The following is a 17,492-nucleotide window of genomic DNA, read 5'->3' as shown; positions in this document are numbered from 1 at the left end:
CTGTAAAATTTAGGGTTAAAGTCTGGATACCCAATTAGACATGTTTGAAAAGGATCCGCTGGTGTAGCTAAGGACGGACAAAAATCAGTCAATTTTAAATACAGATCCCATGACTAAGGTCATCGCAATATTATCACTACCATTTGCTTTTCCAAATCCCTTTTTTTTTTTTTTTTAGTCTTTATCATAAATGACTACATGTCGGGGTATCTTAATACTACTTCCACACTCTGCTCTTATGAGTAATGTTTTGCCAGATGCCGATCAACATTAAATCATATATATTTGCTGCAATAGCTCTAAGCTGCTTATTCTCTATATGATTAGTTATACACAAAGCCAAAATCAGTAAGCGATCTACTGAAAAATCCTCTGCCCGCTCACGCAAGGTTAGTTGGTTAGTTAAATTTCTATCACAATGGTCACACAAAAAATTTTCTATCCCTTTCACCCACTCGCACTAAGATGCATATCCAGGGCTGGCACCGTACTCCGTGTTTTTCACACGCATTCTTAATTTCCGCATTGACTGCCAGTCTCCGTCGTGATTTGTCTAGGCAGTCTATCTAGGGCTTCGGGACCTGCTGAAGTCTCCACTGCTTCTTGTTCTCGATCTTCTGAGTTGTTTGTGATATCTGATTGCTCAATCCATGGCTTGACCCATTTCGCCGCTATCCAATGGGGCTGTTCGTTACCTGTGGAAACACAAGCATACCCTCTTCCCCATGTGAATAACTTGCAAGGTCCCTGCCATTGCTGTAAAACTGGATCGAATATTGAAACTTGCAGCTGGTTTTTATCAACATTTTTGCACCCACACATATGCCTAGTAATTGGGATCTGATCCTCAGTACCATGTGGCTGTAGTCAATTCAAAACATATAGCACTTTGCTTATTAACTCTTGGGGGGTACAATGCCGCATGTCTTCCCCCATTTTTAAAATGTTTAAACGATCCTTTAAGGTCTGATGTGCACATTCAACGATAGCTTGACCAGTAGAATTATGGGGTACGCCAAAATTATGAGTTACCCCCCACAGCTGTAAAAATGTTTCTAATGACTGTGCACGATATCCCAGGCCATTGTCTGTTTTAATTTCTGTTGGCACTCCCATGGCAGCAAATGCTGCCAAAAGGTGCTTAATTACGGACCTGGCATTAGTTGATACATGAACAGTAGCCCACATAAGGTTTGAATATGTGTCAATAGATACATGAACGTATTTATATTTCCCAAAACTGGGATACTCCGTAACATCTGTTTGCCAAATTTGCAACGGTGATAGTCCCCGGGGGTTCACCCCTTGTGGTTGTAAGTTTGGAATGTTCGCACAGTCAGGGCAACCAGCAAAAATAGTTCTGGCTTGCTGCAATGGGAGATCAAATTGCTTACTCAGCGCTTTTGCTGACTGATGATAAAATTTATGGGATAGCAGTGCTTGTCCAAACAAGTCAGGTTTGGGTGTATTAAAACAGATGTTTGCATTGGCTACTACCAGTCGATCTGCGCGCGCATTACCTTCCACAATAAATCCCGGCAATGTTGTATGGCTACGGATATGATCGATAAAAAATAAGTCTGTCCGTCTTTCTAATAACATCCATAATTTCAAAAGTGCCATAAACAGCTGCTTATTACTTACAGTTTTTAGCAAGGAACTATCCCAACGTTTGACTATCCCAACGACATATTGAGAATCTGAAACAATGTTGACAGGTGTTTTATCCCATTTTTTGAAAACAGAGCATACGGCTAGTAGCTCAAGCACCTGTACTGACCTCTCTAACAGAACGACTTCGGATTTCCAGGATCCATCCTGAAGATATACAAATCCTGCTTTACCCGTTCTGCTGCTAGCATCAGTAAAAACGGTAATTGCCTCCAGTGGGCTTTCACTGCAAATAGAGCGTGGTTCCATTCTTAACATTGTTTTAAACAATGGGTGAGGGGGGTAGTGATTATCCACTTCCCCCTTAAAACCCATCAGAGCTACTGCAAGGCAGTCATTTTTCATCATGGCATTATTCACAATATCAAGCAACATAGGCAAAATAATTTTGTCCATTTGCTTCCCTGAAATTTGTGTCGCCTTTGCCCCTGCTTTTTGAATGCACATTCCCAGAGCTTCAATTCTAGTGACTACTGTTTTTGACATGCTAGCAGGCAAGAATATCCATTCTATTATTATCAATGGGCTTTGTTCCCGTCGCTCATCCCACTGACCCAAAATTCCCGCAACTTCCTTATCTGAGTTATATACATATAAATTTATGGACAAATCAGGGATGTATCTGCCAGACATGGATGATGTGATTTTCTGCTCAATTGCTGTCAAGGCTTGCCGCCCCGATGCACTTAGTTGTATTGCAGAAGTTAAGCTATTGCTGCCCCGCAATAAATCCAGCAGCAGCTGTGAGTCTGTATTTGTAATACCACAATAAGGCCGAATCCACTGTAGGTCTCCAACAAGTTTTTGTACATCATGTATATTTCGTATGTCTTTGTGTAGCGACAGCTTTTGTGGACAGAGGCTTCCACAACTTGCAAACCCAGATATAGTGTTAATGGTGTTCCGTCTTTTTTAAACCTTGATCGACAGTCACTGGCTTTGTGTCCGAACTTGTTGCACTTGTTACAGACCCCAGGAAAGTTTGACTGACTGCCGTTAGTTAGTGCTGCCATAGATCGAGGCTGTGTTGCTGTCGCGGTAGAGACGGACACGACAAGTAATAGATCATGCAAAATGGCTACTTTATTGTTCTAACACACCTTTTTATCTCTTTCTTCAGAGTATGTGTTAGTATATGATTGGCTTAGAAACTAACAATTCATGATTGGTGAGTTTGTCAGGACGGTTCTTCTTATCACTATCTTGTTTTCGTACTGGTCTTCTTGGATCTTTCCAGACTTCTCAAGGATATACTACAAGCTGCTCAAGGTCGCGCTGTTCTCGAACTCTCAGGAATTCCGTAGACTTGTTGCATCCCCCGACAATTCCCCCTTTTTGTATTTGTGCTAAAAATATCATCCCGGCTGCCCTCTGCAGGGCCCTTTGCAGAAGGCCGAAAAGACAGGGCAACATTAGGAGCATAGTTATCACAATCAAGATTACTACCCCCACAGTCTTGAGCAGAGATATCAACCATCCAGACAATCCCCAACCCTCAAATATCTTTGTCCTTGTGCTAAAAGCAAGAAATCATTTGCAGCTCTATTTTATAGCGCAGGATGTCTGACACGATCAATGTCTTGCAGTAAATCTGATAATACTACACCAGTCTGTATTCAGGGACCCCAGAATTTGTGATTCCTGGGGTGGCAATGAGGGTTAATGCCCGATCCGTGAAAACCAGGCATTCCCATCCATTGAGTCCATGACCTGCTGCACAGGGGTCTCCATCAATAAGTTCTTAAACTTTGTTGATGTCAGTGTAACCCCCTATTAAACCTGTGAAAAAGGGATTGCTTGGTGTTGCTGTACTAGGGTATAAGCAATCTTGTCCGGTCACGTCAGCCAGGGTCATCCAGATGTTTTCTTTGGTTTGCGGTGGTATCCATGCCTATGTCCATCCGAGGATTGTGAGGTAGATGAACCATCTGTACATTCTTGTGCTGTCTTGCTCCGCAAATTCAGCCCAGCAATCGGTAGGTGCCAGCTTTATGTGGGCGTCCCCATGGAGGCAACGATGGCCTTGCCGTACACCAGTCCGATGCTCTTCGGAAAATCCCGGTATTTATACATTTGTAGAGGAATGAATTTCAGCACACGTGGCCAGCGGGTGCCAAAAATCTGCCTCATTTGCAACCTATGACGCATGCACTCGCTGGCCAGACGCACTGCACAAGTCATAGCCATCCTGTCTATTGGTTCATTGACTTTGTGATGCGGTTGCAATGCACAGAGAATCTTGACCTGTTATATTGGTCAAGGTGACCTACACTTAGTTTTTGGTTGAGGTAGTATTCATATTGCCACACCCTCTGGGATGTTCCAGATGATGATGGTCGTACAAATCAAGCGGGAGTCCATTGTGGGCCTGTATCTGTAGAAACACAAGCATAACCTTGCCCCCAGGTTAATAGCTCACATGGTCCACTCCACTGACCAGTAACTAAATCTTTAACATGTACTTTGATGCCTCTTTGTAAATTCTGTGTTGAAAACAGAGAAGTGTTGAAAAAAGGAGGTAGAGAAGAAATATCCCCATAATAGAGAAAGCTAAGAACATAAACCACGTTATCTAAACATGCCTGTGTTTGCTCCCCAATCATTCCCCCTTTTTGTTTTTGAAGCTGCTGCTTCAGTGTGCCATGTGCACGCAGCTCTACTATTTGTGGAGAACCATTTTGATACACTACTTTGCTGTTCCAGTTGATGTTTTCATACCATACTACTGCTGCTTTACCTGTTTTTCCAGAACCATCTGTGAAGACAGTAGAGCCTTTCACAGGTTCCAGCTGGCTTAAGCTTTTCTAACCAAATGGTATTTCTCGAGCAAATTTCAGGAGCGGGTGCGACGGTAGATGATACGACATCTGTCCTTGAAAACCCACCATAGCCACTTGCAGCTTGTAATTGTTTGCCAGACACCATTCAAAGTACCAATTTTGAACAGGTAAAACAATCGTAGCTGGATCACGTCCTGTTAGTTCTAAACATCGTTTTCTGGCTTTTATGATTACATCAGCAATAAGTTCAAACAAGCCAGGAGCAGTTTTTCGTGGCCAGAATGACAAAAACATCCATTCTAAAATATGTAATGGGTCATCCCACTCAGAATTCCACTGCACCAAAGCACCAAATGGCACAGTTTTGTCAATTAGTACAAAGAATTGTATCAATTGAGACAGATCAATTTGAGAAACAAATTTCTTGTGTATACATTGTTCCACCCTGTGAATTACATTTAACGCTTCCTTATTCAATATTCTGGGTTCTGTTGGATCATTGGAATTTTTTAATAAGTCCAATAGAGGTTGTAACTGCGAATTGGTCAGTCCAAGATAGGGCCTGATCCAGTTCAAGGATCCCATTACTTTCTGTACATCACTGAGTGTCTTAACCGCAGGGTTAAGTTTCACAGGTTGGGGCACAACCTGCTTATTTGTGTCATTCCCAAATATTTCCAGGGTGCTATTTTTTGCTCTTTTTCAGGGGCAATAACTAACTCATATTGTTGTAGCAAATTCGTGGCCAAATTTTTCATGCCATTCAACTGCTCCTTGTTGTCTGATGCTAACAGAATGTCATCCATATACTGATAACTATAACTAATAGGGAATTTGTCCCTTACAGGTGACAGAGCTTGTGCAACAAACGATTGACAAGTGGTTGGTGAATTTTTCATGCCCTGCGGCAGAACTCTCCATTGATATCTTTTTGCCGGTTCTGCATGATTGATAGAAGGCACAGAGAATGCAAAACATTTTTTTTTTGTCTTGGGAAGCTAATGGAATTGTAAAAAAACCAATCCTTAAGGTCCATGACAATGAGTTCCCAATCTTGAGGGATCATGGCAGGTGAAGGCATGCCTGGTTGCAGAGCCCCCATCGTGGCCATGACAACATTAACTTGCCACAGGTCATGCAAAAATCGCCATTTTCCTGATTTCTTTTTTTTCACAAACACTGGAGTATCCCACGGACCGTGAGATGGTTCAATGTGTCTGGCAGCTAGTTGTTCTGCTACCAATTCTTGCAGGGCCTTTAATTTTTTCAATTGGTAGGGGCCACTGATCCACCCACACAGGGTTATTTGTTAACCAAGTTAAAACAAGCATGGGTTGTCTAACACCCTGCAGCGCAGTGGCCCCCGTTAAAAATCTGTGATAATTCTCACCCCCCACTGCGACAAGCAATCGCTCCCCCATAAATTGAGGGGAGCTGCCATCACATATGGTTTAATAACTGCTTGTTGGCCCTCAGGATTGGCAATCGGAACTGGAGTGGCTGCCATCTTTGCTCATGTGGATCCTCCCAGCCCCACTATTCCCATACCAGCCTCCTCTGTTGGCCAGGTAGACGGCCACAGATAATCGGCAATAATAGTCACATCAGCTCCGGTGTCCAGGAGCCCTGCAAGCCTTACTGTAGTCAGAGATCTTCCGTGATTCGACAGTGTGCACGTCATATGTGGTCAGGATGATGAGACAGTCTGAGACCAGCAGACCTGAGGGGGTCCCGTAGAGCCAAAGCCTCCATTGCATCGCAGTCGCTGTTCTGCTTTTGAAATAGAACTCGAAAAAGGAACAAGTTGAGCAATGCGAGTACCTTTAGGGATTGTTACTGGTGGGTAGGGGGTCGAAATCATCGTGCAAATTTGAACTGTAAAAGCAGCATCAATAACTCCCACGTGCACGATTATTCCATTCAATGTGCTACCTGATCTTCCCAGTAGCAATGCACTCAGTCCCCGTCCTATAGGACCCCTTGCATTAAGAGGGACCTTAACGATGTCTTTCGTGACTAGAGTTACTGTGTCGGCGGTGGATACATCCAACCCTGCTGAGCCAGTTGTTGCAGCTGACAATTGTTTGCAGAGAGGAATTGGCCGGCTGTCGGGAGGGGATTTGTTCTCCTCGCGCGCCCTCTCACACTCGTTTTGTGGTTTTCCTGTAGCGGCTGTCCATTAGCATGAAATTTGGAATGACATTGTTTTGCAAAATGTCCTAATTTTCCACATTTCTTGCAAGTAATTTCTGGTGAGTGGTGCACCGGTTGTTTACCTGGTGATGTTTTGTGTGGAGAAGTTACCGTGATGTGCCCTTCACTGCCACACCCAAAGCACTTTCCAGAATTTCTCATAGCATTGGCTAGGGTGGCCATCGTGTGTTCCAGTGTCCCAACTTTAGAACATGCAGCTACCATGTTGGGAACAGAAGGATCTCCTGGTAAAGCCTGTATGATCTTTTGACAGTCCTCACTAGCATTATCTTTTGCCAACTGTTTGCATAGCATTTGTCTTAAGACCTCATCTTCTACCTGTTTTTCCAGGGCAGCAGATATTTTTTCTACAAACTGTAAAAAGGGTTCTGTGGGGCCTTGGCGGATAGTGATGTATTTTTGCTTTGGAGCTGCCATATCCATGGTTCGCTTTATTGCCATAAGCCCTAGATTTTGGGCTTGTTTGAGAGTCATCGGAGGCCATGTAGCCTGCAGCTGAGGGTTACTATACTGCCCTTCACCAAGCAAAGCATCCTCTCCAAGGCCTAATCTCGGGTCACCCTGTGGCAGTCGTGAATTATGCAGCACCACCGCGCATGCCATCTGCCTCCAGGTGGATTGAAATACTTGCAATTGTACAGGCTGAAACAGCACTTGTGCTAGATGCATAATATCATATGGACACAGCAGATCTGTGCTAATTATACGAATAAGTTGCATTACCTCAGGAGAATTGATTCCAAATTTTTGTACTTTATTCTGCAAATCCTGCACTACTCTCCAGCCTATGGGATTGTGCTCATCGTGCCGGTTTGTGCCTGCAGCAGCTTTGAAAACAGGAAATGTAACAGGAGCCTCTGCTGTGTTATCTAGAGGCTTTAGAAATGCTGGGGTTAGAGAGCACGGGCTCAGGCATTCTACTAGATCCCAGTTGCCAGAGTCGGCAGCACATCTTCTAACTCCCTCCCAAAATTGATCAGGGGATCTTGGGACTACAGTTATTGTGGATGGAGGGAGAGTCCATGGCAGGGGTTCTTTCGGTATGGTTTTATCTGCGAGCTGCAGAGATCGCATAGCGTCAATTAGAGCTTTTTCTGCCTCAGTTTCATTTTGGCTCTCACTTTCCGTTCGGCCCTCATATTCAGTTTGACTCTCACCGTCCTTTCGGCCCTCAATTTCAGTACGGCCTGCACTTTCCGGCTCGGTGTTAGTCACCGCATTTTTCTCCTCGGGGGGGGCTGATGTAGTCATCCCTTCCGCTGCCGCACCAGTAGGTGAGGAGGGCCCCTCATCGCCCGGTAAAGTAATTAATGGCGTAGGAGGAGGAGGTGAATAAGGGTATGATCTGATTTTGCTCATGAGGGGTTTTCTGCCCGCAACTGCTGATATTGCAGCATCGACCGCAGCTGTTACTTGAGCAGAAACTTTTTCCTTGCTAACATTTTCTGATTTCTCATCTTTCTTTTGCTGATCTTTTGCATCACATTCTGCTTTCCATTCCTTCAGGGTCTCACGTAATAGACGCCATACGATCGCTGACTTACAGAGCTCTTTCTGTCCTTTAGAGGTCTCATCAAACATTTTCCAGCCCACTGCTTGCCATGCATCCACACTGAATGCAGTAACTGTTGTGGCTGTAAAGCCTTGCATCTTACACTGTATTAAAATCCTTTTCAGGCTTTGTTCTGGGGTTTTAAGCCCTTTTCTTTTTAATAGGGCTTTCCAGGTAGACAAAATTGTCTCTTTTTCTTTTGTTAATTGCTGCCCCATTCTAACAGTTTAGTCCCCAGTGGCTCACCTTATTAGGTGTCTAGGCTCAGGTCCGGACCAGGCAGATTCCACTGCTCTCAGCTTCACCGGGGTCCGTCTCCGCAGCTTTTCTCGCTGCCGGTATACTCTTTCGCAGCTCTCGTTGCCGCTGGTATACTTCTCGCTAGTGCTGGATTTATCGCCATTAGATGATCTGTTCGCCCAGGCGCATCGGGGTCACCATTTGTCGCGGTAGAGACGGACACGACAAGTAATAGATCATGCAAAATGGCTACTTTATTGTTCTAACACACCTTTTTATCCCCTTCTTCAGAGTATGTGTTAGTATATGATTGGCTTAGTTAGTAACTAACAATTCATGATTGGAGAGTTTGTCAGGACGGTTCTTCTTATCACTATCTTGTTTTCGTACTGGTCTTCTTGGAACTTTCCAGACTTCTCAAGGATATACCAGAAGCTGCTCAAGGTCGCGCTGTTCTCGAACTCTCAGGAATTCTGTAGACTCGTTGCATCCCCCAACATGTTGCTATGCGTTGAGGGCACGTACGTTTCAAATGCCCCGGTTGACCACACCGATAACACGCTAAGGGGTCTTTGTGTGGGCTGCGGTCTCCTTTTCCCCGGTGCACCATCGGTCGTAATGCTACCGCGAGCGCTGCAGCGTGAGCTTCAACATGTATTTTAGCTTTCTCTTGTTCTTGTATTATAGTAGCCAAATCCTCGTTTGCATTATTTGAATCAGGGTATATGCTAGGTATAATTGTTCATGTTGAACGGTGGTATCTGGGGGCTGTTTTCTTGTAGGTGGATTTTTACTCAATTCCTGATTCTGTAGGGTTTCCTTTAAGCGTACAGTTAGGGAGGCTTGGGAATTGTCAGATGGCTGATTAATATCGGCAGTCCCAGGGAATGGAGCAGAAGTCAAGGGCACAGGAGCAGGCAGACAAGCTCCAAAAAGTCTCTCTCACTGCATTATGTTTTTCTCCCCGCTTTTCTCCTTTGGTTGCGGTTGGAGAGAGCAGCAAAAGCAGACGCAGACACTTTACGATCTGCTTTCATTTCTTGCAGAGTTGTCTTAATTAATTTCCATAAAGTTGCACGACCTTTAACTTCTTTAGACCTGTCACTAATTTCATCCCATAGGGAGGTTCCGATAGCTTTCCAGGTACTAAGCTCAAAAGCTGTACCCACACTAATTAAAAGGTTTCTGTCCTTGCTCCACTGTAGAAGCCGCTTTAAACAAGCTTTATCATATTTTTTGCCTGTCTCTGAGAGTATATGTTGGGGGAGCTTAACTACTGCTTCTTCTTCTTTGGAAAGCGTAGACCTCATCTCCTCCCCGACCGCTCACCTCCTTTACAGGCAACTCCTTTTTAATATTTTTCTCTGTTTTTTCAACCAGCCTCATAAATGTCTTTCCGGCTGCCTTTTCCCTCCCAAATGCTACAAAACCCATGCCGCCTTTTATCACGTAAGCTTATGATTTCCTGCCCCTCTCGAGCAGCCTGGCGCTTTCTTCCAAGCCCACCGGCATCCATGGCAATTTCCCCTGCCTTTTCAGTCGCGTTCCCCTCTTGTTCCTTACCGGATCATGTCGGGGTCACCAGATGTAGGGTTATAGTGTTATTCCATGTAGGACCCAGACGACAGGACACCAATATGATGATTAAAGTCGCCAGTTTATTGAGCCTAGCTGATCATTCTTATACAATTCTCTAAGTTCCTTAGAAGCTTTGATTGGCTGCTGCATGCAAGCATTTGGTATCCACGTGCACAAGCATAAAATGTGATTGGTTTTATCGACACTGTACACGCGTATAAACATAAGATATAGTTGGTTATACTCACTCTGTACACACGCATAAACACAGGACATAATTGGCTATATTAACTAGAGCATGCGAAACTTGTTGTGATGGGTTGACCCTGGCTGAACACCAGGTGCCCACCAAAGCCGTTCTATCACTCCCCCATCCTCAGCTGGATAGGGGAGAGAAAATATAACAAAAGGCTCGCGGGTCGAGATAAGGACAGGAGAGATCATTCACTATTACCGTCACGGGCAAAACAGACTCAATTTGTAAAACATACTCAATTTATTACAAATCAACCAGAGCAAGGTAATGAGAAGTAAAATGAAATCTCAGAACACCTTCCCACCACCCCTCCGTTCTTCCCGGGCACAACTACCCTCCCGGATTTCACCACCAAGCCCCCCCAGCGGCACAGGGGGACAGGGATGGGGTTTATGGTCATCACACGTTATTTTCTGCCGCTTCACCTCCTCAGGACGAGGGCTGATCACACTCTTCCCCTGCTCCAGCGTGGGGTCCCACCCACGGGAGACAGTCCTCCACAAACTCCTCCAACGTGGGCCATTCCCACCGGCTGCAGTTCTTCACGAACTGCTCCAGCATGGGTCCATTCCACGGTGTGCAGTCCTTCAGGAGCACACTGCTCCAGCGCGGGTCCCCCACGGGGTCACAAGTCCTGCCAGAAAGCCTGCTCCGTGGGCTCCTCTCTCCACAGATCCGCAGGTCCTGCCAGGAGCCTGCTCCAGCGCGGGGTTCCCACGGGGTCACAGCCTCCTTCGGGAACCCACCTGCTCCGGCGTGGGGTCCTCCACGGGCTACAGGTGGATATCTGCTCCACCGTGGACCTCCCTGGACTGCAGGGGGACAGCCTGCCTCACCAGGGTCTTCACCACGGGCTGCAGGGGAATCTTCGCTCCGGCGCCTGGAGCATCTCCTCCCCCTCCTTCTTCACTGACCTTGGTGTCCGCAGGCTTGTTTCTCTTACATGTTCTCACTCCTCACTCCGGCGGCAGTTTCTCTCCGTCCCAACTTTTTTCCTTCTTAAAAATGTTATCACAGAGGCGTTACCACTATCACTGATTGGCTCGGCCTTGGCCGGCGGCGGGTCCGTCTCAGAGCCGGCTAATATGGGCTCGCTCTCTCTCGAACACAGGGGAAGCTTCCAGCAGTTTCTTACAGAAGCCACCCCTGTAACCCCCCCCCCGCTACCAAAACCTTGCCAAACAAAACCAATACACTTGTCTCAGTCTAATTGGTCAAGATAAACTGCCAAATTGAGGTTGTTTGTGCCAAGTTCCCTTTATCGTGGAATGCGCACCTGTGTTTTTCTAATTGGGATCTTTCTTTTTCTGTCTTCTTGTTTATTCTGTTCAAGGCCTTCTAAAGGCAGCTGGAATGCTCTTGCGACCATGAGCTACTTTCAGACCCAGTAACTAAGTTCCATATAATTGAACCCTACAGGGTCAGTGTCGTGGTTTCAGCCTAGCCGGTAACAAAGGACCACGCAGCCGCTCGATCACTCCTCCTGCCCCCCCCCCTCCGGTGGGATAGGGAGGAGACGGAGGAGAGAAAAGGAAAAAAAACCCTGGAACCTCGAGGTTTGAGATAAAGGCAGTTTACTGGGACAACACAAAGAAATTACAACAACAACGGTACTAATGAAAGAGTATACAAAAAGAGTGATGCACAGTGCAGCTGCTCACCACCCGGAACCCGACGGTCCGCCACTTCCCCCACCGAAAGTCCAGCCCCACCCACCCGCTCCGCTCCCCATTTATGTACTGAGCATGATGTCACATGGTATGGAATAGCTCCTTGGCTAGTTCAGGTCAGCTGCCCCAGCTATGCCCCCCCCCACTTCCCATGTTCCTGTAAAAAATTAACTCTATCCCAGCTGAACCCAGGACAGTCAGCTATCCCAGCTGTGTCCCCTCCCAACTTCTTGTGCAGCCCTAGCCTTCTCAGTGCTGGGGGGGGGGGGGGGGGGAGTATGAGGAGCAGAAAAGGCCTTGACTCTGTGTAAGCACTGCTCAGCAATAACTGAAACATCCCTGTATTATCAACACTGTTTTCAGCAGAAATCCAAAACATAGCCTCATACTAGCTACTATGAAGAAAATTAACCCTATCCCAGCCAAAACCAGCACAGACAAGTATAACTATAAGTAATCCATATTGTTTCCTTTTTTGATTTTCCATTTTTGTAGTTAAAAGTTAAAGTTACTGTAGCTTATATTTTGTATGACACTGTAAAATATTTGCTAAAGTTATGCTTGTAGTAGTGTGAGGGACTGAAAGAGGTAATGTCTCAAACATTATGGTGGGGCAAGTTCTGCTTAAGGAGGAACTCTTCTTAGCAAGGAACCACAGGTGAAAAGTAGCCCATCAGCACCCATCAGTAACAGGAGGGGGAGGGCATGCCAGAGAGTGCACAGCTCCCGGTTCTGATGTGCTGAGCAGGACAGCTCACCATGCAGGGAAGGGGCAGTTACTCCCCAAACAACCCCCAAGCCCAAAGGCTCAAAAACCACTCATGACACCTAAATAGCCTAATAAGTTTGAGTACCCACCCAAAGGAGGGGCAAGGTTGATAAAAGGACACAAACTGAAGTCCAGGTGTGTGTGCCTACTGGAACTGGACCCCTTGACTGACTGAACCAATGCTGGACCTAGGACTAGTAAAATCTTTCTCTCTTCCTTTTTCTTTCTCTGTGTTGTTCTCTCTTTTCTTTTCCATAATCCTTACACCTTATCCCTTTAGACATAAACCGTTGACCAAGTCTGGGACTAGGAGTGGATCCAGCTGCCCCTAGGCTCCTCTCTGCGAAAGGAGTCTAGAAAGCAAGGGGGTCTGCTCTGAACCTCGTAACTCAATGGGAGGGCTCTCCTTATTGTCTTTCCTGAACTGATCCCCAGATAAGCAAGGCCTGTAGAATGTGTTTGGTGATGTGTGGCTAGTACATGTTACACAGTTTACTGACATGGTTTCATGCCAATTTTTGTTGTGAGCATACCAGTTTTTGTGGTGACCATGCCAATTCTTGTTGTGAGCAAATAAAAATTGAGTTTTGTGAGTTAAAGGATCCCTGGTGTTGTTTCACCTTAGTCTTGACCTGAGAATCAGCAAACCTGAGTCATTGTCCTGAGAAATTAGGATGTGACAAGTAGTTTTTATGGTTGTGGGGTTTTCCATCTATACATGACCTGTGTATTTGAAATTTAACAAGTTATGGTCTGGCTTTTTCTGGTACCTACTGAGCTATTCTTACTCTGTTCACTGTCTATGATCACACCATATGTAAAGATTTTGGTTTAGTATTCATTTTAACCTGGGTGGGGATAAATACCCCCCACCCCCAGAAAAAAAAGAACACAAAACCAAACAATAAACCAAACCAAAACAAAAACAGAATCTTGCTTCTAGATAGACAAAGGGTGAAGGGAGAGGAACAAAGTATCCTGTGGGTATCTTGGTGTAGAATTCTGCTGAAATTTTTAAGGAAGAGGTGATTAAGGGACAGTATTGCTCCATTATGAAATTTCACTTTCCTTTTGAAATCAATGGTTTGCTTTAATTTAGCATATCCCAAGCTACGTATTCAATAGAAACATCTTCATCGCATCTAGAGGAAGGATCTACTACAGAAAATGTTTTCAAATCAAAGCTGCTTAATATCGTTAATATCAGCATCCCAATCTTATGAATAATAAATGGAACATTAAATTGGGCAATTCTGATTACTGAACAAAGTGCAATGGAAAAAATGTCACAGAAAGCAGTCTCGTATTTCAAGTTTCATGTAATGTTTCCAGTTTTGAAAGCAGAATATTTCAAGTTCTGTTTCTGACATATACAATTAATATGGAAATAGAAGTAGGTAGATAAATATAGATGTAATTATTAAGCATCCAGATCTGAGAAAGGTGGGCAAAAAAATCAAGTTAAAGTTTAGTTCTAAACTAGGCCAGAACGTGCAGTCCTTTACCTTTTGACAAAAGTAAGCAAACTTGAATAGCAGTCACTTTGAAAAGTTAGTGTGCATAGAGGGAGATGTGAGTGTGAAAATGTAATGTGAAAACATAAGTAGTGACAAACATTGTGCATTTAGTTTCAGTGGCATACACACTTTAGTAAGTGAATCAACATAAAACCTGCTTTTAATCATATCTCTCTCCCCCTGCTCCTCAAAGGAATTTTCTGTTCTCATTCAAAACAAATCAGCTGTCTCACAGGTTGATTAAAATTAACTTTTTTGGAACCTAAAAATAGTAAAGCAAATAATACTGTCTGGAGCAACCTTGATCAAACAATTAACTCATCCTCTATTAAATCAATATTTGCTGATGCTAATACTGGAGCTAGTTCCAGTAGTTGGAATTACAGCCGCTGATTTAGTATCTTTATTAGTAGTAATTAGGCTGCTGTCTTTCCCCAATACTACTGGCCTAGATGATATCTACTGTCCTGGTTTCAGCTGGGATAGAGTTAATTGTCTTCCTAGTAGCTGGTACACTGCTACGTTTTGAGTTCAGTATGAGAAGAATGTTGATAACACTGATGTTTCCAGTTGTTGCTAAGGAATGTTTAGTCTAAAGTCAAGGATGTTTCAGCTTCTCATGCCCAGCCAGCAAGGAAGCTGGAGGGGCACAAGAAGTTGGCACAGGACACAGCCAGGGCACCTGACCCAAAGTGGCCAACAGGGTATTCCATACCATGTGATGTCATGCCTAGTATATAAACTGGGGGGAGTGGGGGTGGGGGGATCACTGCTCAGGGACTAACTGGGCGTCGATCAGTGGGTGGTGAGCAATTGCACTACGCATCATTTGTACATTCCAATCCTTTTATTACTACTGTTGTAATTTTATTCGTTTTATCATTATCATTATTAGTTTCTTCTTTTCTGTTCTATTAAACTGTTCTTATCTCAACCCATGAGTTTTGCTTCTTTTCCCGATTTTCTCCCCCATCCCACTGGATGGGGGGGGAGTGAGTGAGCGGCTGCATGGTACTTAGTTGCTGGCTGGGGTTAAACCATGACACCTACACTACATGCTCTACACACTGCTTCTTTATAAGACTGAAGGCCTTCTCCGATGGTGTGATTCCACAGGGGTTGAAGCCAGTTCAGGTGAGTATTGCCACAGCCCAATTTAGATCAACTGTTGTGGAATCACAGCTTAAGGCTATTTTGGCAAAACAATTTTTAATGATGAAAACTCTCTCAAAAGCGGGGAGAATTCCTGATGTTGCAATATCAGCATATTCTCTTTGGACTTTTTCTCAAGATATTACTGCAGTGGCGCTTTTGTGGCAGCTTCAGTTCAAAAGGTTCTTATCAACCCAGTACTGTTCTGTCCATCCTCAGCAGCACTTCTAGTAGAGCACTTAACTGTGACAAATTAGGCATTAATTTGCTCTGATGTGCTAACGTGACCAAGAAGCTCTCTACAAGACCTTTATTCTCTTTTCGTTTGTATAATATTCTTTGCTTCTTGGATCTGATTATGTTCTTTTGGCTGTTGAGTTCTCCTTAAACAATCTTATCTAATATAGGCTGATCTGATATAGACTTGTTCTTGTTTGGGGAAGGATTTTCTTTGGCATGCTCTCAGGTTTGCACTAGCATCTCAATGTTTGTTTTGGTTCGAATCTAGCATTATGTAATCCAATATATACATAATGAACATACATAACAAAGTAGGAGATGTAACAGCAAAATTGCAATAACAACAAATAATTAAGCCTCATAATGGAATTGTAATGTAAAAATTACTGCAGGACATCAGACTAGACCACCTTAATATTCCCTTCTGACCTTCAAATTTTCTTGCATTACTCTTGAATCTACGCTTGTTAGCAAAAAGCATCCTGCTCCCAAATATGGGTCCATTATTAGGATTAAAAGATGGATTCTTTTCCCTTTGAAAAATAATGCCATAAAGAAAATTGCTATAATGTAAATTATAGAACTGTTACTTTTGTCTATAACTCTCAAACCAGCATCAAGGTAAACAGAGAAAATACTCTAGAGAACACAAGACTATGAGGCTACTGTGTTATTTGGGAATTTTACTTTTCATTATTTTGTATGAAAACTAGTATGGGAAATATTGCATTTAATAGCATGACATGGAATTGTGATCAGGGAAAAAAAACCAAAACAAACAAACCATTTTGGTATCATAGTTTGTGAACCTGAAAGTGCTTTTTCTTTTCATTTACACATGATAATTTTTTTTAAGAGTTACTACTAAGAAGAATGTCCATCATTTTTTGGTGCAGGTGCAGTGGTGTTATTTAGTAGTGAATAGGAAAGAGGAAAGGCCACATGACTATAACAGCCAATATAGGTCACTCACAAAACCATCTGAGTCTGGATGGTGATGAGAAAGTCTGGCAAATGCTGATTTGAATGTCAATGATAAGTGTTGCCTTTGCAGACATCTTAATATTAAGTTTGTTTTGGCTACCTATGATGTGAGGACTTTTTTTGAGATCGAGAGAGAGCTTTCTCCTCTTTAGTACTGTCTTTATTAGCAGTCATCCAGATCTACAAGGCAGCTTCTTATCTGTTTCTATTATGTATTTGAAATGAAGTACCAGTATATAGGTTTTTTAGGATATTGTATATGGATAAGCCCACACAGAATCTTTAAAAATATTTTTAATTTAAATTAATAAGAAATATTATACATTATAGCTAAATTCTGCATTTCCTAGATGCAGTTTTTTGCAGTGGTTAAGAGCCTTTTTTTATAAAACTGTATTATCTTATAGGGCTGCAGCTTTCAGGGGTTTTTTTTGTGTTCAATGGCATAACTTTTTAACATAATAGAACCAGATTAACACAATCACTTGGTTTAATTGCAGATTGGCAAAAGAAAAAGTTATGTATGAAAAAGAAGCAAAACAGCAAGAAGAAAAGATTGAAAAAATGAAAGCTGAAGCATGCAATGATTATGGAATGAAGAAGCAGGTAAACTATCCTAAAACTTGTTTTATAAAATCCTCCTTTGCTCTGATTTAATCATAGTCATCCTTAAATAAAAGAATCTCCTGTGCCTTTTTCCAGACTCCTGTTATAGAAGTACTAGACTAAAATCCTGTCAATTATAAAAGTCATAATATGCATTTGTAGAAACTTCCTTTTCTCCAGAAGTGTTATAAGGAGACTGGGTATGGATCATTTAGCACTTGGTGTCAGAATGGCTATCACTCAGTAACAATGGGTACGGTTTA

The 17,492-nt window shown here is 43.4% G+C and overlaps 2 protein-coding genes across 3 annotated transcripts in view; both read left to right on the top strand.

Moving 5' to 3' along the window:
• LOC126035398 (tubulin-specific chaperone A-like) overlaps positions 1-17,492 on the top strand; it is a 112,860-nt gene that overhangs the window by 59,236 nt on the left and 36,132 nt on the right. The window contains exon 2 of the mRNA XM_049793960.1: positions 17,124-17,229. Coding sequence (XP_049649917.1) covers positions 17,124-17,229 — 106 coding nt within the window. The remainder of the gene's footprint in view (positions 1-17,123; positions 17,230-17,492) is intronic.
• LOC126035324 (uncharacterized protein YagA-like) overlaps positions 1-17,492 on the top strand; it is a 215,819-nt gene that overhangs the window by 186,643 nt on the left and 11,684 nt on the right. The gene's annotated exons all lie outside the window — the stretch shown is intronic.

The sequence above is a fragment of the Accipiter gentilis genome, chromosome W (genome assembly GCF_929443795.1).
Source record: "Accipiter gentilis chromosome W, bAccGen1.1, whole genome shotgun sequence".
Taxonomy (NCBI): Eukaryota; Metazoa; Chordata; class Aves; order Accipitriformes; family Accipitridae; genus Astur; species Astur gentilis.
Note: the sequence above shows the minus strand (reverse complement) of the source record. Positions and strands in the feature narration are given on the sequence as shown.